At 35.5% G+C, this 16,681-nt stretch overlaps 1 protein-coding gene and 1 pseudogene across 3 annotated transcripts; both read right to left on the bottom strand.

Moving 5' to 3' along the window:
• Window positions 1-4,851: 4,851 nt before the first annotated feature.
• On the bottom strand, window positions 4,852-8,127 carry LOC132031099 (disease resistance protein At4g27190-like; annotated as a pseudogene).
• Window positions 8,128-10,058: 1,931 nt separating this feature from the next.
• On the bottom strand, window positions 10,059-14,887 carry LOC132059097 (uncharacterized). 3 transcript variants are annotated; one of them, XR_009415500.1, is made up of 4 exons: window positions 14,751-14,887; window positions 12,129-13,028; window positions 10,930-11,673; window positions 10,059-10,434 (listed from the first exon to the last, which is right to left on the bottom strand). XR_009415500.1 is itself a non-coding variant. In XM_059451590.1 (3 exons), the coding sequence occupies exons 2-3, from the start codon at window positions 12,968-12,970 to the stop codon at window positions 10,992-10,994; spliced, it is 1,524 nt and encodes a 507-aa protein (XP_059307573.1). In that variant the 5' UTR covers window positions 12,971-13,028; window positions 14,751-14,887; the 3' UTR covers window positions 10,746-10,991. The 3 variants fall into 3 exon arrangements, 2 of the variants coding, with proteins under 2 accessions (XP_059307573.1, XP_059307584.1); XM_059451590.1 differs by lacking the exon at window positions 10,059-10,434 and having other exon boundaries at window positions 10,746-11,673; XM_059451601.1 differs by lacking the exons at window positions 10,059-10,434; window positions 14,751-14,887 and adding an exon at window positions 13,149-13,429 and having other exon boundaries at window positions 10,746-11,673.
• Between the last annotated feature and the right edge of the window lie 1,794 nt (window positions 14,888-16,681).

The raw sequence follows: 16,681 nt of genomic DNA, 5'->3' as shown, positions 1-16,681 counted from the left end.
CAGCTTAATTCCAAATAGTAACCAGCAAATTACTAAAGAGCTTACTGAGACGTGCATGGTTATGGGATGTGTCTCAAAGGGAGTTTTCTGGGCACTTTGATACTTAAGCTGCAGAAATGGAATGATTAGCGTGAAGAATGTTGCCAAAACTGTAAGAGAACTGATCTCTTGATCCGTCATTGAAATTTCAACTTTCTATATATAGCCTTGGAAAATATTTAGGACTTGTGTAAATAGAATTGAACACCAGCTACAAAAGAATGATCAACAACATGTTAGGTCGAACTTTTAAAATGTTTATTTTAAACAATGTCTTTTATCAAAAATGTTTTTAAAAAAGTATCGGCTTGTGTTTGGTTGATCAATTTGGAAAACACTTTTATCAGTATTAGAACAAAATTAGTGTTTGGTGAAAGTCCCAAAAGTTGCTGGGGAAAAACTATTTTTATTTTTCAAATAAACATTCTACTACTGCTCAGAAACACTATTTGTTTTCAAAAAACTTAGCCAAACAACTCAGCTCTTTAAAATTAAGCACTTCTTTTTCATAATAATAAAAACTTTTAAATTTTTCAGAAGTTTAATCAAACAGACTATAAGTTGAGAAAGAGGAAGACGAAGGTTGAGAAGTAGAGAGATGCTATTTTATGAGTGGCTTTAAAAATATATTTGCAGTTTGTACCTACTCTTCCACCTCCTCTTTCTTCATATATATATATATACGCACTATACTACATAGAGAGAGAGAGATGTTGATGAAGTTTTTTTTTTTTGGTCAAGAGGAGAAGTTGAAAGTTTATTTGCTACGAATAAACTAAAAACCTGTGTCAGATTAAGACAGAAATTAACTTTTTATTAATGGTCTACTCTCTGATTCGAAAGAAATAAGGAGGGGAAGATTTTTAACCCATCATAAAAATTTTCAAAAAAAGAAATAAAAATTTGATTGACTTGAATGAGAAATGTTGGATGCAAGATATTCTTGCACGTAATACGCAAATGTTGGTCCGGTTTTTTCTTTTGTGAGAATCAGAAATAAGACTTTCCATAATAATCTACATCCACATTATTATAAAAGTAATTTTTGAATTAATCAAAAAAAATTAAATTAATTTAATATCCTCCTGAATAACCTAAATACCCTATTTATAAAATAAATAAATAATGCCTATAAGCAGCCCTTCCAACACCCAAGTGTTATTTTTATTCTTCTTTTGCCATGTAGTGTGACATCATACATGCGATTATAGTAGGATAAGTATGTATTCCGAATATTTCCCAGGTGTGTTCGTGTGAAAATCATTACTCCCTCCGTCTCAATTTATGTGATGTAATTTGACCAGTCACAGAATTTAAGAAAGAACTGAAGACTTTTGAAACTTGTGATATAAAACAAGTCATATATGTTTGTATGTATGTAAATCATTTTATTAAGGGTAAAAGAGAGTTTTAAGTTACATTATTTCTAATATAGAAATGTATCATTATTTTTAGGACAAAGGGAGTAAAAAGTATAAATATTAAGTTTTGAATTCATAATTTCAAAGAACTCAGAATCTTAAGTACCATAAGCGTGAATTATGAATCCTTCCCTCATTAGACTATTGCCACCATGTGTACAGAATCTCTTATTGTTTCCTTAATAGCATGCCGACAAATATTGCATCGAGTAATACATATTCCTACGTTAAAAGAGCAGTCTAGTGCACGAAGCTTCTGCCTTCTGAGATCAATGTTTGATAGGTAGACGTTCTCGTCCTGCAAGGCAATGAAATTTTTTTACTGTTGTGCCATGGCAAAGACTAGTGTGAAAAAAACAAAGCAAAGAAAAATGTAGCAGTTAAGATTTTCCTGGAGATGTATATGGCTTCCCCTTTTGCATTAGATCAGTCTTTTTGGAGTTCCATTCAAAAACTCAGTTCAATGCAACTACCCATTATCCCCACTCCAACTCCCAAGAATTGTTTTTATGCTCTTTTTCCCATGTAGTGTGACATTATATATGCATGCTATTATACAGTCAAACCTCTCTATAACAACATTATTTGATCCGAAATTTTTTTACTTTTATAGCGAATATCGTTATACACCTATCACAAAGATTTACATTGACATTTCAAGAATATTTATTTAAACATGGGTAAAAAAGATGCATAAAAAATCTAATTTTTCATTTTAATTGTCAAATTTTAAATTTAATCACACTTTGTTTAACAAAGAAAAATCATTTAATGATGAAAATATATGTTCATATAAAATTCTTTGTGATACATAGCATATTAAAATATCAAAATATTTAGTCAAAATCTTTAGACCGATTATTGGTAATCTTATAGATTCTATTTCTATAAAGAAGATTAATCATTAAATTACCAAGAAAAAGAAGATATATAGCTATTATAAAGGGTAATTTTTACGAAGAGCGTACTGTTATAAAAATGGTTGCTGCTATTATAGGTAAAAAAAAAAAATTGTTATAGAGACTAATTGACCACTAACACAACAGATCCTTTTCCAACATCAAACTGTGAGAAACCTCCTCCTTTTCTTTCCATCTGACCAGAAAAGGATCTCTTCCAGAAGATTTGCGGATGTTTTTCTTAATTAAGTTATAGGATTTTGTATATAATATCAAAACAAAAATGATTCCACTTCTACCATTATTATGATAATACATATTCCAACCTACTTGAATACCAGAAAAATTAAATAGATTGGACATTCAGTCCATCTGGTATATAGTCTGCCTGCACTCGATGTCGTCAATTTGACCTATATATAGCTGACTAATTTTAAAAATACATATGTTTAAGCTATTTTTAAACTGATGGCAAGTGATGAACATATCATGGAGCAGCTGGTTTTCTATCCTAGGCCTCTCTTGCTCCCACCAAATCAGGGTGGTATCTCTTAGCTAACACTTCTACTTGTGCAGCAAATGACTTGTTTTCACGTTGACTTATTTGACGAACCATCTCTTTCGACATACCTCGCCATCCCTGTAGGCAAGAAGATTGTCCCAATCCACGTCTTCTAAGCAACTTGCGTCCAGTATAAAAAGGCATCAACTCGGCGATAGTCATCGGTTTCTAATTACTTCCGAACTCTTGGAATTTCTGAGTTTCTGAGTTGACAAGTTTTGCCTGACTTGAGCCGCATTGCACTAACAACTCTACCAGATGTTCGCAATGGCTAATTATAATTTCTTCCAAGTGCTTGGGTACATAAAAAGCCTCACCAACGCTAAAAGAAGTGTTAAAACTATCACAAGATGACCGAAATCAGAAATACAGATTGGAGGCGAATATATTTCAGATTCGGCAGACGGTCAAACTGTCCACTTCCTTCTTCCAATCACAAGAACAGCTCCCAATGTTTAATGCTTTTAATCCATCAAAACTGTTGTACCTAATCAACTTTTGAGACCCTTGCAATTTTCCAAGTACAAATCTGAAGCAAACTGCAACATGCCTGAGAGCTCTCTCTCACACTTAACTTTTAACTATATATTATTGTTCTAACCAAAAAAATTTCATCAAAACACAATCTGATTTGAAAATCAATATTGTCAGTCTATAATAAATGCTTTTCCCGATAACACTTTCCACTTTCCAACTAAACACCAGAAAACATTTCCCAGAAAGTGAGTCATTTCTCGGAAAACATCGTCGGAAATGACTTCTGTCATACCAAAACAGCCACAGTAGTTTAAAATGGACCCTTTTGCAGCAAAGAAACCTCTGTCACAATTCACAAATATGTAATATGCTCTCTCAGATTTTAAACTCTTGACCGAAAAACATACAAAATCAAGAGCATGTGCTAACTTTGGAAAAAAAAGAAAAAGTGCTAACTTATGAATGTACAATTTAAGAATGCAGTAAAATGTTCAAAAACTAGAAGCAATACCAGTTTATTTCAAATAAACAAGAGGATCACACAACTCAACCGAAACAAGAAATTACTCAGTGTACAATCAAGCAATAAAAATATCGGAACCAGAAAGCAAAAATAGTACAAACAAGGAACAGTTGTTGGCAGAAAAAAATCAAGACATGTGACAGGAAATTCATCAAAGCAAACTCCACCGATTAACTTTAGGTCGAAACTCTGTGTCTCTGGTGCAGAAAATTACTTCCACTGCTTTGTTATCCACTCCTGAATGAGGCAACAACAAGTGAAGCTCAACACACTTGTTAATATTTGAATGATAAACCATTTATGCTAGTGTTATTAACAATATTCAATTTGGTTCTAGAGGCATATTCTGAGGGTGTTTTTGGTATGAAAGAAAATATGTTCCGGCCAACATTTTCCACCAAAAGGGGTAAAATGACTTCCCTCACTTATGGCGGAAGTATTATTATCTATCATAAATAAATAAATTTTGTCAAAAAATATTCTCCACTCTCTAACCAAACAATGTAAAACATTTACCTCGAATATATTTATTGAAAAATATTTTTTGGAAATGACATTTGTCATACCAAACACACCATCAATCTCTTTTTTTGTAAAGCATAAGTTTTCCGAGAAAACTTCAAAAAAAGTTCTTTTAGTACACTCATCGTAAAGAAAGGGAGTTAAAATGGGTGGAGGGAGGAGAAGAAAATGAAAGAATTGGATCAAATTTGTATTCATCACTTACAGAATCTCAAATTTTAATACTCACCATTTCATGACTTCCCTTTTCCTTTAGCTACAAAATGTTAGAAATTGGGTCATATCTCAAAGCTACAACAGTAGACTATGTGTTCACCTTTCTTATAAAGTAATTTCGGCATCAAACCCAAAGAAAATAAAAATCAAGGCCAAATTAGTTATATAGAAAAGGATGCTATAGGCAAATAATCAGTATATTACCATTGGCAGTTTTACTATGGTAGGAAGCAATGCTTTAAATTTGACTTGAAGTTGTCGTCATCCAACTCCAATTGGCTCCACCATCTTGATGATCCTCTTATTACTTTGATTTTATTGGAGATTTGAATAGAGAGAGGCAACTTCCTTATTCCATTGCACCCTATCAAGGTAAGTTCCTGCAGATGTTCACACGTACTCTGTGGCTCCCCCAAGGTCCCTAATTTTGGCAAGTTGACCAACTTTAACTTCCAAACTCTTTGGAATTTCTGAGTTGACAAGTGTTGCCTGACTTGAGCCGCATTGCACTAACAACTCTACCAGCTGTTTACAATCACTTATTGTAATTTCTTTTAAGTGCTTGGGTACAAGAAAAACTCCACCAACGTTGAAAAGGCATGTTAAACTATCACAATTGGACATATGTAGTTGGCGCAACTTAGAAAATCTTAGACCCAGAAGATGACCGAAATCAGAAACACTCTTTAAAGAATGAACGGTGTGGAGGCTGAGATATTCCAGCTTTGGCAGAGGGCCAAACTGTCTAATTCCTTCTTCCACTGGTCCAAAATAACAAGAACAGCCTCTAATGTGTAGTGCTTTTAATCCATCAAATCTGTTGTACGCAAACAACTTTATGAGACCCTTGCATTTTTGCAATTGCAAATCTGAAGCAATTGGAGACGCATATCGTCCTTGCTGAGTTGTTTAATTTTACTTGCATCGGAGTTTCTCCAACTTCAATGCGAAATCTTTTCAATCTAGTCATCGAGGTGACGTCTCTATTGAAAATTGATGTGCTATCCACTCTAATAAAAGAGAAGTCAGCTTGGGTTAAGATGATAGCTCATCAAAATAAGTTGGTCCGGGAAGAGTCCACCTGTAGTGGGACATGGACCGTGCGATTAAGGATGCAAGGATGTGATCATGTCACTCTCCAGCATATTTAACATTTCAATGCTAGACAATTTGAGGAAAAATCCTTGGCCAATGCTCTCCTCCAAATAAGCTGTAGGCAGATTTAACAGCCTCAGATCTATCAACTTGTCCATTCCTTGCGGCAGACAACGTAACCTTGTATTATCACAATCGAGCACTTGCAAATTGCGGAGATTACCAATAGGTGGTAACTCTGTCAACAAACGGCATTTTTGTAGTATTAGGGCACGTAGTTGATATAAACTATTGATGGAAGAAGGCAGTGCACTAATATCAGTTTCACTCAGATTCAGAACTCTTATGGCTGGAAATGCCAAATAGAATTCATGGGGAATTTTCTCAAGGGGTTTATTATCATGCAAAAGTAAAGTTGTTGTCTCTGGGCATTTCGTGAAGCAATCAGGTAGACGCTTAATGTTATTACTTACGAAAGATTCTCCTGACAGAAGCTGATCTTTTAATAAGTGATATCTTAGTTAACCCAGTTCATCCCCAAAGGAATTAGCTATCCATATAGCAACATCACGAACAACGTCGTGCATCTTCACAGAATCCATCTCATGGGCTTCTAGCAAGCAGGCATCCTTTAGACTCTCAAATATTGTGACTCCCCTGTTGTAGGCTTCTTCGTATGTGTTACGTTCACCAAGGAACCCCTCTGCCCACCAGCAATGTATGAGATCATCAGTTGAAATAACCACTGCATATAAGGAGCAATACAAGAAACAACTTCGAATGGCACCTCCATTTTTGTTCACACGTTTGCTTCTTTGCTCTGAGGACAATTCAATACCCTGAGATTCTAAAGAATCAAAACTCCAGTTGATGACTATGTAAACCTTATCTTTAACATCTTTGTTATGAGGTTCGGACATTCTAAGTGATTCCAAAGCATCTTCCCAGAGCTCGGCCCTCTTCTTCCCTCTCATAGATGCTCCAATAACACTGATTGCTAAAGGTAAACCATCACACTCTCTTGCAATTTCCTTTGCTAATAGTTGAATATGTTCCAGATTGGCAATATCTCCTGCATATTTGACAAACAGTTGCCAAGATTCATTCTCATTCAATATGTACACCTTCATTTTGGTGTCCGTTCTCATTTGCCTACAAACATCCAAAAAACGAGAAGTTATAATTATCTTGCTTGTTGTGCGATCTTCAGGTTGGGGCACACCTACATGATCCAAATTTATAGCTTCCCAAACATCATCTAGTATGAGAAGAAAACTCTTTTCTGGCTTGAGACTTTGATAGATTTTGCTGGCAATGCTTTCTACACTTCCCTCTTTATCTACCTTTAGGTTTAATCTATCGGCAATTTGTGCTTGAACATTTCTTATGTCTATAGGCGGTTTGGGAACTGCAACCCATACCACAACACCAAAAGACAGTTTGGAGCTTGACGCAACACTCTTTAGGAGCTCATTGTTCAGATTCTTCACCAAAGTAGTTTTCCCAAATCCTCCCGTACCCCACACACCAATGATGCATACCAGAAAAAATAATTATCCACAAGGTCTTGTAGAAGAAATTTAAAAAATTAGAGAAAGAAGGACACAGGAGGCTTTGATCATTCAGTCATAATCTCTTGATCTCAAATCTGTTAACCTAATCCCCAAATTAACCTCCTTTAGAAAAGAGGTAGCACCCATATTTATAATTAAAAAAAATCTACTTTTGATTAAAAAAAATCTAATCAGACAAAAATTAATAAAATTAGCAACTACCAAATTCTAAACAATTTAGGATTACTAATGTTGATTTCATTCCAACAATACCTTATCATCTTCTAATAGTTGTAGGATTTTGTGGAGATTTTTTGTTGCTGCTTGCTGGCCTTCTATTGATGGTCCTGGGATGAACTCAACTTTTTTCATCTGGTAATTTTCTACCACCAAATTGGATCCAAAGTTTTCTCCCTTGTTTATAAGCCTGCAAGTTGATCTCGTACGTCCCATGCTTGTGTGTAGACTTCTGAGCGAAGGCTGCATTTTGGACAACATTTATATGCAAGCGTCTTAGCCGCTACAATGCTTTCTTGCATAGATTCCCATTCATTCTCTAGCTTGTGAACATCTTCGAGCCACTTGAGAACATCTGGTTATAGTTTATAGCCTTCTCCCTTAGCTATTTCCACCTTCTCCTTCATATCATCTCTAAACTTTCTTAGCTTCTCCATTTCCTTCCTTCGATTTTCAACATTTGATGAGAGAAACAGACAATATTTTCAATCTTAGGATAGATGCATTTAGATACAAACTTTCCCACCTCAACAACAAAGCCACCTACAACATTATAAAGTATTTCCATTGAAAAATTCAAAAAATAAAAATGGTTCTGATCAGAATGCTAATGATGCTTTGAAAGATGATCAAATGAAGCTAAACTGACTGTTTCTTGTTTGTTTAAGGCAGAATTTAACTAAAAGAAAAAGTAAAGAAGAGTCAAAGACAATTATTGGAGGAACTAGCAATGTAATTCCAAAAGAGACGACTATGCAAGGGACGGAGGTAGAGCATAAATTATGGGTTCGGCCGAACTAGTAGCTTTGATTCAAACCCTGTGTTTGTCATAATAAATACATAAGTATGTACAAATTATCAATTTATAACCCAAGCAACTTAAAAGAATTAGAATTTTGAACCCATAAGCTTCAACTCTTGGCTCCGCCTTTATGCAACAACAAGGGTGGAGCTAGAGTTGAAATTATGGGTTTGTCCTAACCTAGTAACTTTGATCCAAACCCTGCATTTGTCTTAATAAATTCATTGAATATATACAAATTATTGATTTAAAACTCAACAACGTAAAACGATTAGAATTTCGAATCCATAAGCTTCAACTCCTGGATCCAGCGCAGAACGCCAATGACCACACACAAAAGAAACAAAGAAGGTCATCTTTAGAAGACTAATATGAGCAAAGTCTAGCCATGCATTAATCTCAAAAGAGTCCCCACGAGGAAAAAAATCCACTAAGATGCCTTTTGACACTCGCTTTCATTTTGGACTCGTTCAATTTTCACAACTGAGCTGTCTTTTAAAAGTCTTTTATGTATTTGCCAAAAATCATATATTCAATACAAATAGTGAAAAATACAACAACATACCCTGTGTAATTCCATATGTGGGGTCTGGGGAGAGTAGAGTGTACAGACAGACTATTACTACTCCGCCTACTGGCTTGGAGAGGTAGAGAGGTTGTTTTCGATAGACTCTCGGCTCAATGAAAAACATACAAATAATGAAAAATATGTAAATTAAATTGGACAAACAGCGGGGAAAGAAAGAAATTTTAAAGACTCATATCTGAAGGAAAAAATAGATTCATTACCTGTCCATATTTGAAGTTCAAATCTTCCATGAAAGAAGAGCAACAATTCCAGCAGCCATGCACTCATGCAAACCCATTTGGACCAAACATTTATTTTAAGTACTCCCTCTGTCCCAATTTATGTGGTTATTGATATGAGAATTGTGAAATTAGAGGTGTTGTTCTCTGATTAAAAGGAAATGGAGATGGCTGGGGAAAGTCTATGAAATTAGAGGTGTTGTCCACTATTTATGTTTTTCACTTACAAATTCCAGTAGATTATTATTAATTGTTATATGTTATTTAAATAAATATTTTCTATATTTATTAAAAAAATCTTATCTAATTAATTTATTGAGACACAACGTAATTTATATTTGAATTAATTTAAAATTAAGAAAATTGAAATAATATAAACATTCTCAACTGTTTGTTTTCAACTTCACCACTTCTATCCAAACATGTAACTATTTATTTATGAATTCAGCTTCAACACTTTCAAAAATATTTTCCGGCTAATACTTAAATTTACCTGATCCAAACGGGCTCTTACTGAATTTCATCATTAATATATGTGAAGAAATTTGTACATCAAATTCAAAACCTCAAATAATAAGATAAAATACCCAAAACATTATTATAAACATATGGTACTCAAATACAATCATAACCACCTATAGAATCTCTTAGACAACTAAGACCAATACTCATCCCTAGCCTGGTTCTCCCATGAGGGAAAGTCTAGTATACTATTTTTTTCTTATTCATCGAAGCTCTATCTCTCATTCAGTCCTTCGCAAGCTTTGGACTTATCTTTAGAGCTTCCCGAGTAAAGGGTCGACAACATTCACTCTTCCATCTTCAGTTGATATATATATATATATATATATATATATATAGCACTCCCACAGCAGCATTCGTCCTTCTAAACATTGGAACAATAATGAGAAAAATGCCTCACTTTTTGAATTTTAATAGTAGGATTTCTACTGAGTGAGCGAGTGAGCCCGTACAGGAGAAGAACCACACTAGCTCAGATCAAGTTTAGTGGGCCTCATTAACATACAGGAGAGAGCCTAGTAACTAAGTGACTACAGTTACGAGATTGAATCTCCCACCTCTGACTAATTTTGGGAGGCACTTGCTATCTCCCACTAGCACATGTATCAGCTAACTCTGTTCACCAAAGGCTTGAACCAATGGAAAGAAATCACCTAGTCATTTTGCTTCTGCTTGGATTTGAACCTAAGATCTCATGGTTCTCAACCCACTCCATTGATCACTAGGCTGTGACCATTGACAAGTGAACGGATACATTACCTGTATAGAAGGAAACAAGCAAATGCAGTGATTAAGATATTTCTTGGACACACATACTTTTTCCCCACCCCACTCGCGAGTCTTATTTTTCATGCTCCTTTTTCCATGTAGTGAGACTTTATACCTGCTATTATAATATGATTAAGTATATATATTCCAAATATGTCACAAATAATGCTCGAGTTGATGAAGATGCATTTAATAGGAGTAGAAGCTATGCTAATAACATTCTGAAATCTTTAGTGGCAGTAGGAAATGATTGACATTCTAACACAACAGATCCTTTTGTAACATCAAATTGTGAAAAAACCTTTTCACAGAAATGCAAAGACAGGAAAGGATTTATTCCAAAATATTTGTGTGTTTTCATAGTACATCCAGTGACGGATCTAGTGTAAGTACTGTCTGCACTCAATTTCTTTGATTTGACCAATATATATTTATGCTATGTTCGAACTGACTGCAAAATATAGGGTATAGGATACCGCCACCTACCGTTATACGTGTTCCTTAAGCATCTCTCTCTGCAGAAACGTCCATGCAGAGTGATGAACATCTCATGGAACAACTGGTTTTCTATCCCAGGCCTCTCTTGCTCCAACCAAATCAGGGCGGTATCTCTTAGCTAACACTTCTACTTGTGCAGCAAATGACTTGTTTTCATGTTGACTTATTTGACGAACCATCTCTTTCCATCTCTTTCGACATAACTCTCCTATCCTGTGGAAAAGAAGATTGTCCCAATCCACGTCCTCTATGCAACTCGCATCAAGTTCAAAAAGGGCATCAATTAAGCGATAGTCATCAGTATCTGCCCATTCACCTGCAGCAACCATCGGTGATGTTAATTGTCTGTACCATTTATTGCAGCAATGTGGAGAAATCCTGGTGGACAAACTGTCACTAATTGCACTCCAGCAAATATTATCCCGTAACATCCCATGCTTAGATTTCCTTTCTTCACAGAGCTTCAGTTGCAGGTCGGTGTTTACCAAATCAAACAGTTTCTGGATTTCCTCCTGATCCCAATTTCCTTTCTTCCGATTTTCCAGTTTTATCCTATGCCATGCATTTCCAACGTGAACCGGATGTTTCCCAAGTTCATCGGCCAAAACGGTCCAGTTATGCCCATGTTGTCCTCGGAACTTTCTTACCATCTCATACTCTTCTTCAGTCCATTTACGCTTCTCACCCGCTCGAAACAAACGTTGTGCACGAGAATAAACTGCTCTGTAAGGCCTGTAAAGGGGAGGCAAAATTAGCCCATGAAAACATGACCCGCGCAACCCGCCTAAGTTTGGGCTGGTCATTGACCCACCCATTTATTAGCTCAGCCCATTTCAGCCCATCGAAACTTGGGCTGATATGTAGCCCATCAAAACTTGGGCTGATATGTAGCCCAAATTGACCAATGAGAAATCTTGTCAAATATTTTGAAAAAAATCATTTTGTTTATTTGATATGTTATATATAGCCATTATAAAGAAAAAAATAATTTTATCAGGTACTTAAAAATTATAAAAGAACAAACAAAAAATTAAAACTTAGTAAGAATTGGGTGGTTGGGTTATGACTCGCTTTTTAGCCCATTGCAGTCCAAGTAACTTTTGGGCGGGTCAATAACCGGCCCATTTATTAACTCCGCCCATTTTGACCGGCCCAAATTCAGCCGACCGCCCATTTGACACCCATACCTGTACGGTATAGCCTTCCCTATCTCTTTCCAGCAGCCCCTTACTTCAGGATTGGATATAGAATTTATAACCTTTTGCAACCCGTCTTCGCCCAAGTTATGTACCTCTATGTATCTATAAACAGCGTCTTTGACTATTTCATCTTCTTCCTCTGTGAATTGTTTGCCAAACAGTAATTTTTCCTTGTTATTTTCATGCTTCTCGTCAATTCGATCACTGGTTGGAGGAAAAAATTGTACATGATCAGAAAATCTCACTCTTTTTTCAGTCTTTTCATGTATAAGATCTTTACAATTGTGTCCTAGTTTTGTCTTTTTCCTCTTTCTGATATTAGCATCATCTATTTTGCTATCTTCTATCTCTTCTATAGCTGAAACATGACCTTGAATTACACCAGTCACGATATCTACCTGTCCATCCTCTTTTTTCCGCTTTTCCTTTTTCCTCTTCTTCCTCTTCGATTCGTCTATAACATTTCCACCAGAGCCCTCACTGAGAGTCTCAACCGCATTGGTCTCCTGAGTTCCACTCACACTTTCAGGAGCAATTGTTTTGGTATCTAAACTAGCATCATGCATTATCAATGTCTCCTGCTCTTTCTTCAACTTTTTTTTCATTTTTACGACTTTTTCAACCGCATCCTCGCACCCGTCTTTACTTGATTTCCCAGGCGGTTTTCCGCCACCTATTTCTTTCTTTCTCTTGATGTCACTATCTTCACTTCCTCCTTTAAAATCGCCCTTTGTCACTTCCAAATCATTGGAGGCAGCATTCTTTTTCCTTTTCTTGGATTTCTTCTCCAGCTTCATGAGCATACCAGCCTTCTCATCTCCTTCGACCATGCATCTTTTGGATAATGTCACCTTTGTATCGTCTCGCAATGCACCAAAAGTGGTTTCTCTGCAAAAGATAGAGAAAACGAATGGTTAAGAGAGAGTGATTGATATGGATTAGCACATACAACATAGAGCTTTTATACAAGTAGACATCAAGGCCTTGGAGTGCTACAAAAGGTCTAACATGAAGAGTGGGAGCTGCTTTCAAGAAGTGATTTTGGAAGCTACAAGCGTCAGTTGCAATTGTGACTCAAAGGCCACAATGGTGAAAGAGGAGGTGTTGGCCAGGCGTTGCAAATGCAGCTTAATTGCGTTTGGTATTCATTCAGGCTAGTTCCGCAATTGCGACCCCCGGAATCAGGCAAGTTCCACAATTGCGATGACAAATACCGCAATTCCAACACAGTCTTCAGGTGGCCAGTTTTGCAAATCAAAATTCAAACTCTCTTTCTGTACGTAGAAACATAGTCACTTGAGAGCCCCAACTCAAGATATTATAATATATCGATGGTTTATGTGGTGATTAATAATGGAGGGATTATTATGCAGTGATTAATAAGGAATGAATTGTTATGCGGTGATTAATAATGAATGAATTGTTATAAAATACTTATTTACAAGAACATGTCCAAGTATACCGCTAATACACGTACTCTTTATTGCACATTCTATTCCGACATAAAGTAACACATAGATTCCCGCATAACCTAATGCGGATATCAAGTAATTCCGCCAACTAAATGATTATATTTTCTTATCATCAAACCAACTAAATGTTCCATTTGTTATACAGGGATTGTTTTTCCTTATACAACCAATCAAATGCTACATTAGTTAAGGTGGAATTTTACGTGGGGATTGATTATGTCAATAATATCAACCAAATGACCCCTGACTGTTAAATTCACAAACTTAAATTTGTGAGAATAAGAGCACCAAGGGTGTGACTATCATAAAAATTACTCAACATCTTTTATTTAGGACCACAAGATGCAAAAGTCTGTTTTTATTCCTTAAACATTGTGCTCAGTCAAACCAAGACACTTAAATTGGGACTGAGGGAGTACAATAGATACCATGACAAACAAGGTTCAAATCATAGCAAAGACAAAAAATTTAGGTGATTTCTTTTCATCTGTCTAAGCTTAGTTAAGTGTTCTCCCATATCCAGATGCAGATTTCAATATTAGCAAGTTCGTAAGCTAACTCGAACACCATTATAAATACAATAACAAACAACAACATACCCAGTATAATCTCACAAGCGGGGTCTGTAAAGGGTAGAGTGTACGCAGACTTTACCCAATGGCGGAGCCAGGATTTTCAATAAGGGGGTTCAAAACATAAAGAAGTAAACAATGTATAGACGGTGTAATTTTCTGCCGAAGGGGGTTCGTCTAGCTGGTTCCACCCCTGCTTACCCCTAGCTAGTAGAGATAGAGAGGTTATTTCTGATAGACCTTCGGCTCAAGTAAAGCATTTCATAGCAGTTTGAAAAAGAGGTACGGAAATAATGAAAGCAGTAACAACAACGAAATAATGCGATCGGAAAAGCAGTACATAGCATTAGGGAAAATCACAGTAACAACAACAAAATAATGCAATAACCGAAGCACAAGAAACACATGTGGTAACACGAATAGACGAACAAGAAACTACCATTATAAATAACTAAGTAAACAAAACTCAACATTTGCTTAATATCCAGTGAAACAATTCCCAGAATCACAAGATTCAACAAAATATTAAAAAAAAAAAAATCAAATTTTGGCCAAATTTGACAAACCTTGAAATTAAAATCACTGGCTAGCAGCACTGCTTGTAGAAGAAAATGCAAAAACCCAATTAAATACAAGTGTAATTGATTTGTGAATTCTCAGTTTAAAGTGCAGAAAAAAAATTTAGGGGATTTGGAAATCTGACTTATGAAACAAGTGTCTTATTTTTTCAGGTTTGAAGTATGGGCCTTCCTCTCCAAGTATATTGGGCCTAAATACAAAGATATAAATTTTAGCCCGTTAATTTCTTGCTTTTTCCACGTGTCATTCGCACAACTGCCCTAGTTTTGGGGTGGTCTTTAATTTTTGGCCCTCAAATTTGCGGTTTTTAATTTTTATCCCTCAATGTTTTTGGCACGGCTCGGCATATGTATCATAACATCCACACAAATTATGCCACACAAGGCAAAACTTTCAACACTTAATATAATCTGAATAAAAGTTAAGTTTCTGAAGGTAACAATGTTACACAAATTATGCTGAGCGAAGCAGATCTGAATATTTTCATAAATAAGTAGCAGAAACAAAAATCAAAGACCACGGATATGAGGGCCAAAATTAAAGACCAGTACATTTGAAGGAATATCCGTGCAACAACTTGGTGTAGAATTACCAGGCCTTCCTATAATCCTATCCAATAAATTGAGCCTAATATAAAGAGACCTATAAATTTCGGCCTATTAATTCAGTGAGTTAAAGTTGGAGAATTTTTTATATTATATTTCATTGTAACTATAATAGAAGAGTGGGTTGGGGAAAGCGGATGGACCTGTGTACTATTAGTCAATAAAATTAAAATTGATGGCATTTTCATCATTTCATACTAAATTTAGAAGAATCCATTTACTGAACAGACACAAACCCATGACCAACACTTTCGGCAAAAAATTACAATGTATATGTAGGGTAAATTTTCTGTGTTTATGTGCATATATTAACTTTTGAACACCCTGAATAAATCATATTTACCTTTTTTTTTTTTTTTTTTCCGAACACCCTGAATGAAAATCCTGGACCCGCCACTGCCTATGACTTGCAATTTTCTCTGGACTAGCGGAAAATGCTCAATTCTTTTCATCCTTTCAAACAAGTTCAGGTATGCTCCTCTAAAAAAACTGCTAACACATCAGTTTTTACTGTCTCAGTCTGTGATTTCTGTTTGACTGTAAAATTCTCCGCATATTCTTCATCAACCAAAGCCTTGGTTAGATCAAACTTTTCCTCTTTAAAAATCTCACATTTTCACTTCCTTAATGAGGTATTTTTTGCCTGATTCTATAACTCCTTTCCTCCACCTATTCAATACGTATTTTTACGAGGATTATGCATCCAAGTGCCTGGCTCATTTTATTTGGTAATTTGATTGATATGTCGTGCTTGATTCTATTGGGGTGGAAAAGACAAAAAGAATGAGTGATTTTTTAAGAAAGTACAAGTGTTGAGTTATGCTCTCTAACACTTCATTTCCTACTAGTAGAAGGAAAAGTTCAACCTCTGTAGCTTGCAAAATAGTCATGTAATGTGGCAGAATGGAGTAACAAATTTGTATCACAAGTTATATAATTGAGTTCTTCATTTATATTTCCACGGGTATTAACAGTACAGTTGTACTTCAGAAATAATGATTTACTGTTTAATGAATCGCTGAAAAGGTTCACACTTATTGAATTGTTTCCTGGCATTTCTGTGATCTTTCTTCAGTGAGTTTCTTGAATTATGGTAAGCATTATTGTCTTTTTCCTCCTGTGATGCAAGTGTCTGATGCAAATTTTCTTTGACTATAAAAGGATTTCAATCGGTAGGAGTTCTTTGGTTTGTTATTAGTCCAATTTTTTTAGAGCTTTTTTATCTGTGACTTTGAAGCTGATAGGTTGTTGTCTGACACTGGATGACTTGCTAAACTTAGTTTTAATTGTTTGTTGTACATTATCTATTCAGG

Source organism: Lycium ferocissimum, chromosome 1 (genome assembly GCF_029784015.1).
Source record: "Lycium ferocissimum isolate CSIRO_LF1 chromosome 1, AGI_CSIRO_Lferr_CH_V1, whole genome shotgun sequence".
NCBI classification, from domain to species: domain Eukaryota; kingdom Viridiplantae; phylum Streptophyta; class Magnoliopsida; order Solanales; family Solanaceae; genus Lycium; species Lycium ferocissimum.
This window is presented reverse-complemented; position numbering and strand designations above follow the sequence as displayed.

Excerpts from the sequence above, each read along its gene's own strand:
- LOC132059097 (XM_059451590.1), bottom strand. The coding sequence starts at position 12,970 with ATGGTCGAAGGAGATGAGAAGGCTGGTATGCTCATGAAGCTGGAGAAG. Across the intron at positions 11,674-12,128 it reads GGGAAGGCTATACCGTACAG|GCCTTACAGAGCAGTTTATT; the intron begins GTATGGGTGTCA and ends TCCCCTTTACAG.